Source organism: Ammodytes marinus (assembly GCF_949987685.1).
Source record: "Ammodytes marinus genome assembly, chromosome: 17".
Taxonomy (NCBI): domain Eukaryota; kingdom Metazoa; phylum Chordata; class Actinopteri; order Uranoscopiformes; family Ammodytidae; genus Ammodytes; species Ammodytes marinus.
This window is the reverse complement of record NC_137221.1, coordinates 1,549,371-1,556,870: the sequence shown is the minus strand read 5'-3', so window position 1 is coordinate 1,556,870 and position 7,500 is coordinate 1,549,371. Positions and strand designations below refer to the sequence as shown.

The following is a 7,500-nucleotide window of genomic DNA, read 5'->3' as shown; positions in this document are numbered from 1 at the left end:
TGTGTGTGTCTGTGTTTCTCTCTCTGTGTCTGTGTCTGTCTGTCTGTCTGTCTGTCTGTCTGTCTGTCTGTCTGTCTGTCTGTCTCTCCACCAGTTAAAATGGAGGACACCATCTCCATGGATATGGACAGTAACCTGCTGGATAAGGAGGGTTGCTATGACAACACAGAGGCGGCCTTCAGCGATGATGAGGAGGAGCTCAACAACAAGGGGGACGAAGAAAAGAGTACGCTGGTTATTTAAGATTAACTTTTATTGAGAATGCTCTTAAAGGGGCAGTGTGTAATATGACATCATCAAGAAAGTTCTACAAAGTTCTAGAATGCAACGCTCCCTGGGTAACCCCACCCCTTTCGAATAATAACAGAAGATACAGTGGCCTTCAAGGACAAGAACAATTCTAAATTTTAAACAATGCACCTGATGACATTCCAACTATGACACTTTCAAGATGGCGGCACTAGGCCTTGGTCCAAAATATGCAGAAATATGGACATATATGAGACCCTTTCTAAGGGGGAAAAAAATAATTCAAAACATTTTTTTCAGCTATTATGCATTATGCTAAATTAAATGTACTTATGGATATTATAATTACTTTCTACAAAATCTGCTAGGAAATAAAACCCAAAATTCTACACACTGCAGCTTTAAATTAAAGTGTCTACGAGGAACTTTCAGTTTGTGTTCATTCTAGTGGCCCTTCAGGACAAAAAATATATATTTCTGATGATCATAAATTACATATAAACCAGACCATCAGTGCAAAGAATGCTATTTTTATATAGTTTTTCTTAATGCCTTTGTCATGGGTATGCGCTCACCCAGGAACAACAACAGCTGGTGTGGTAAAAACACTACCGCTTTTGTCCAGAGGGGGGCGCTAGAATTAACACACACTGAAAGTTCCTCAGAGACACTCTAAATCAGGGGTGTCAAACATACGGCCCGCGGGCCGGAGATGATTTGATCAGGCCCGCGACCTGTAGAGCATAAATTTCTGAGTATGTCAAAAAAAAAAGTAAGTCTCTAGCCCATTCCTGTGAGGAGTTATGAATTTTTAAAGAAATAACCGAAATGCTCACTCCTGCCGCTAGGGGGCAGCCTAAATAAAAAAAGCACATTTTAGCAACGTGGGAAATGGTAAATGGCAATCCTGCTTCACCGCTATTAATGTTTCCTACAGTGCTTTATGGCAAAGTAAAAACCAAAAAAAAAAAAACATTTTTATTTTTAGTACATTTATTTTATTACTTTTTTATAAAAATAAAACTATTTTTATTTTTAGTGCTGAACAATTAATGTACTAGCAAGCGCGGTGTGTCTGCGGCTCTGTGTGCGCAAAACGAGCAGGAGCATGCTAGTGTAGGCCTACAAGATTTATTTCCTAATTTTCAATGCTGCTTTATTTTTGTTTTAAATTGGGAAAAACGAATTCCAAAACAACCAATAACCTCTGTATTTAAAAATAAATCAAAACAGTAGAAGTTGCACTTTTATTTAATTGTATTTTGTCTGCATGTTTGCACAAAATGTGTCCCTGTACATATAGTAAACAAAATTGGACAACTGTAAGGTCAGTGCCTGTTGTATTTGTGTATTCAAATAAACAGTTGTTTATTTCATTAGTGCACATTGGCATCTTTGAGCAAAATACCCCCAAAATTTTTGCTGCGGCGCTACGCGCCGCACCTCCTATTCCCATGGCCGGCAGCAACCTTTACTAAGACATCTCCTGGGGGGTACAGAGATCCCTTGTGATCCGTGATAATGTAGGTTACAAATGTAGGCTGAGTGATAAAGCATATTACTGAAAAACAAAGTTAGGGATTTGGAGTTATTTTGCCATTATTTTACTAGTCCGGCCCACCTGAGATCAGAGAGGCTGTATGTGGCCCTCGAACTAAAATGAGTTTGACACCCCTGCTCTAAATCTTAGCCTGTTTTCACACAACGCAATGAAGCCACAAGGCTACATGCAAAGTCGATGAAAAGACAAAACCTCCTTGACCGATGTGGACCAATCGCGTTGCAGGAAAGAAGAGGGAGTTCCGGTTCCCTCCAATCAGAGAGGCCGTGTTCGAGGAGCCTGCTGATGTCACACCCTGGATCGACCAATTAGACGACAGCATGAAGGAGAAGGTGCAGCAGCTGCAGAAGACTAGGTATGGGGCTGTAGCACAGACAGACAGACAGACAGACAGACAGACAGAGACACACACACACACACACATACATAGATTCACACACACACACACACACACACACACAACAATTGCAACAAATCAGGGCAGTGAGGCCACCCCATTGTTTGGAAAAAAAATAATAATTCTTTATCTTTATTTTTGTTAATTTTTCCTCCTGCGGTAATGAAAACATTATTGATTAGTGATGTTTGGATTGTCAGTATTAGTAATTATATAATTAGTAATAATAATCATAACGTTCTGTGACTGTCCCCCAGTGACACAGAGTAATAATCATAACGTTCTGTGATTGTCCCCCCAGTGACAGAGTAATAATCATAACGTTCTGTGACTGTCCCCCAGTGACAGAGTAATAATCATAACGTTCTGTGACTGTCCCCCAGTGACACAGAGTAATAATCATAACGTTCTGTGATTGTCCCCCCAGTGACAGAGTAATAATCATAACGTTCTGTGATTGTCCCCTCAGTGACACAGAGTAATAATCATAACGTTCTGTGATTGTCCCCCAGTGACAGAGTAATAATCATAACGTTCTGTGACTGTCCCTCAGTGACAGAGTAATAATCATAACGTTCTGTGATTGTCCCTCAGTGACACAGAGTAATAATCATAACGTTCTGTGACTGTCCCTCAGTGACAGAGTAATAATCATAACGTTCTGTGACTGTCCCTCAGTGACAGAGTAATAATCATAACGTTCTGTGACTGTCCCCCCAGTGACACAGAGTAATAATCATAACGTTCTGTGATTGTCCCTCACTGACACAGAGTAATAATCATAACGTTCTGTGACTGTCCCCCAGTGACAGAGTAATAATCATAACGTTCTGTGATTGTCCCCCAGTGACACAGAGTAATAATCATAACGTTCTGTGACTGTCCCCCAGTGACACAGAGTAATAATCATAACGTTCTGTGACTGTCCCCCAGTGACAGAGTAATAATCATAACGTTCTGTGACTGTCCCCCCAGTGACAGAGTAATAATCATAACGTTCTGTGACTGTCCCCCAGTGACAGAGTAATAATCATAACGTTCTGTGACTGTCCCCCAGTGACAGAGTAATAATCATAACGTTCTGTGATTGTCCCCCAGTGACACAGAGTAATAATCATAACGTTCTGTGACTGTCCCCCCAGTGACAGAGTAATAATCATAACGTTCTGTGACTGTCCCCCAGTGACAGAGTAATAATCATAACGTTCTGTGATTGTCCCCCCAGTGACACAGAGTAATAATCATAACGTTCTGTGATTGTCCCCCAGTGACAGAGTAATAATCATAACGTTCTGTGACTGTCCCTCAGTGACACAGAGTAATAATCATAACGTTCTGTGACTGTCCCCCCAGTGACAGAGTAATAATCATAACGTTCTGTGATTGTCCCCCAGTGACAGAGAGTAATAATCATAACGTTCTGTGATTGTCCCCCAGTGACACAGAGTAATAATCATAACGTTCTGTGACTGTCCCTCAGTGACAGAGTAATAATCATAACGTTCTGTGACTGTCCCCCCAGTGACAGAGTAATAATCATAACGTTCTGTGACTGTCCCCCAGTGACACAGAGTAATAATCATAACGTTCTGTGACTGTCCCCCAGTGACAGAGTAATAATCATAACGTTCTGTGACTGTCCCCTCAGTGACAGAGTAATAATCATAACGTTCTGTGATTGTCCCCCAGTGACAGAGTAATAATCATAACGTTCTGTGATTGTCCCTCAGTGACACAGAGTAATAATCATAACGTTCTGTGACTGTCCCCCAGTGACACACAGTAATAATCATAACGTTATGTGACTGTCCCCCCAGTGACACACAGTAATAATCATAACGTTATGTGACTGTCCCCCCAGTGACACAGAGTAATAATCATAACGTTCTGTGACTGTCCCCCAGTGACACAGAGTAATAATCATAACGTTCTGTGACTGTCCCCCAGTGACAGAGTAATAATCATAACGTTCTGTGATTGTCCCTCAGTGACACAGAGTAATAATCATAACGTTCTGTGACTGTCCCCCCAGTGACAGAGTAATAATCATAACGTTCTGTGACTGTCCCCCAGTGACAGAGTAATAATCATAACGTTCTGTTATTGTCCCCCAGTGACAGAGTAATAATCATAACGTTCTGTGGCTGTCCCCCCAGTGACAGAGTAATAATCATAACGTTCTGTGACTGTCCCCCAGTGACACAGAGTAATAATCATAACGTTCTGTGATTGTCCCTCCAGTGACACAGAGTAATAATCATAACGTTCTGTGATTGTCCCCCAGAGACACAGAGTAATAATCATAACGTTCTGTGACTGTCCCCCCAGTGACAGAGAGTAATAATCATAACGTTCTGTGATTGTCCCCCAGTGACACAGAGTAATAATCATAACGTTCTGTGATTGTCCCCCAGTGACAGAGAGTAATAATCATAACGTTCTGTGATTGTCCCCCAGTGACACAGAGTAATAATCATAACGTTCTGTGATTGTCCCCCCAGTGACAGAGTAATAATCATAACGTTCTGTGATTGTCCCCCAGTGACACAGAGTAATAATCATAACGTTCTGTGATTGTCCCCCCAGTGACACAGAGTAATAATCATAACGTTCTGTGATTGTCCCCCCAGTGACACAGAGTAATAATCATAACGTTCTGTGATTGTCCCCCAGTGACAGAGTAATAATCATAACGTTCTGTGACTGTCCCCCAGTGACACAGAGTAATAATCATAACGTTCTGTGACTGTCCCCCCAGTGACACAGAGTAATAATCATAACGTTCTGTGACTGTCCCCCAGTGACAGAGTAATAATCATAACGTTCTGTGATTGTCCCCCAGTGACACAGAGTAATAATCATAACGTTCTGTGACTGTCCCTCAGAGACACAGAGTAATAATCATAACGTTCTGTGACTGTCCCCCCAGTGACAGAGTAATAATCATAACGTTCTGTGACTGTCCCCCACTGACACAGAGTAATAATCATAACGTTCTGTGATTGTCCCCCAGTGACAGAGTAATAATCATAACGTTCTGTGATTGTCCCCCAGTGACACAGAGTAATAATCATAACGTTCTGTGATTGTCCCCCAGTGACACAGAGTAATAATCATAACGTTCTGTGATTGTCCCCCACTGACAGAGTAATAATCATAACGTTCTGTGACTGTCCCCCCAGTGACACAGAGTAATAATCATAACGTTCTGTGATCGTCCCCCAGTGACAGAGTAATAATCATAACGTTCTGTGATTGTCCCCCCAGTGACACAGAGTAATAATCATAACGTTCTGTGATTGTCCCCCCAGTGACAGAGTAATAATCATAACGTTCTGTGACTGTCCCCCCAGTGACACAGAGTAATAATCATAACGTTCTGTGATTGTCCCTCAGTGACAGAGTAATAATCATAACGTTCTGTGATTGTCCCCCAGTGACAGAGTAATAATCATAACGTTCTGTGACTGTCCCCCAGTGACAGAGTAATAATCATAACGTTCTGTGATTGTCCCTCAGTGACAGAGTAATAATCATAACGTTCTGTGACTGTCCCCCCACTGACAGAGTAATAATCATAACGTTCTGTGATTGTCCCCCCAGTGACACAGAGTAATAATCATAACGTTATGTGACTGTCCCCCAGTGACACAGAGTAATAATCATAACGTTCTGTGACTGTCCCCCAGTGACACAGAGTAATAATCATAACGTTCTGTGACTGTCCCCCAGTGACACAGAGTAATAATCATAACGTTCTGTGACTGTCCCCCAGTGACACAGAGTAATAATCATAACGTTCTGTGACTGTCCCCCAGTGACAGAGTAATAATCATAACGTTCTGTGACTGTCCCCCAGTGACAGAGTAATAATCATAACGTTCTGTGACTGTCCCCCAGTGACAGAGTAATAATCATAACGTTCTGTGACTGTCCCCCCAGTGACACAGAGTAATAATCATAACGTTCTGTGATTGTCCCCCCAGTGACACAGAGTAATAATCATAACGTTCTGTGATTGTCCCCCCAGTGACAGAGTAATAATCATAACGTTCTGTGATTGTCCCCCAGTGACAGAGTAATAATCATAACGTTCTGTGACTGTCCCCCCAGTGACACAGAGTAATAATCATAACGTTCTGTGACTGTCCCCCAGTGACACAGAGTAATAATCATAACGTTCTGTGATTGTCCCCCCAGTGACAGAGTAATAATCATAACGTTCTGTGATTGTCCCCCCAGTGACAGAGTAATAATCATAACGTTCTGTGACTGTCCCCCAGTGACACAGAGTAATAATCATAACGTTCTGTTATTGTCCCCCCAGTGACAGAGTAATAATCATAACGTTCTGTGACTGTCCCTCAGTGACACAGAGTAATAATCATAACGTTCTGTGATTGTCCCCCAGTGACACAGAGTAATAATCATAACGTTCTGTGACTGTCCCCCAGTGACAGAGTAATAATCATAACGTTCTGTGACTGTCCCCCCAGAGACACAGAGTAATAATCATAACGTTCTGTGATTGTCCCCCCAGAGACACAGAGTAATAATCATAACGTTCTGTGATTGTCCCCCAGTGACAGAGTAATAATCATAACGTTCTGTGATTGTCCCCCCAGTGACAGAGTAATAATCATAACGTTCTGTGACTGTCCCTCAGTGACACAGAGTAATAATCATAACGTTCTGTGATTGTCCCCCCAGAGACACAGAGTAATAATCATAACGTTCTGTGATTGTCCCCCCAGTGACAGAGTAATAATCATAACGTTCTGTGATTGTCCCCCCAGTGACAGAGTAATAATCATAACGTTCTGTGATTGTCCCCCCAGAGACACAGAGTAATAATCATAACGTTCTGTGATTGTCCCCCCAGTGACAGAGTAATAATCATAACGTTCTGTGACTGTCCCCCAGTGACACAGAGTAATAATCATAACGTTCTGTGATTGTCCCCCAGTGACAGAGTAATAATCATAACGTTCTGTGATTGTCCCCCAGTGACACAGAGTAATAATCATAACGTTCTGTGATTGTCCCCCAGTGACAGAGTAATAATCATAACGTTCTGTGATTGTCCCCCAGTGACAGAGTAATAATCATAACGTTCTGTGACTGTCCCCCCACTGACACAGAGTAATAATCATAACGTTCTGTGATTGTCCCCCAGTGACACAGAGTAATAATCATAACGTTCTGTGATTGTCCCCTCAGTGACACAGAGTAATAATCATAACGTTCTGTGATTGTCCCCCAGTGACACAGTAATAATCATAACGTTCTGTGA

At 41.9% G+C, this 7,500-nt stretch overlaps 1 protein-coding gene across 1 annotated transcript in view; it reads left to right on the top strand.

The window, feature by feature from the left end:
• ints3 (integrator complex subunit 3) overlaps nt 1–7,500 on the top strand; it is a 38,706-nt gene that overhangs the window by 11,796 nt on the left and 19,410 nt on the right. The window contains exons 15-16 of the mRNA XM_080046021.1: nt 95–226; nt 2,036–2,165. Of these exons, the coding sequence (XP_079902147.1) occupies nt 95–226; nt 2,036–2,165 (262 nt within the window). The remainder of the gene's footprint in view (nt 1–94; nt 227–2,035; nt 2,166–7,500) is intronic.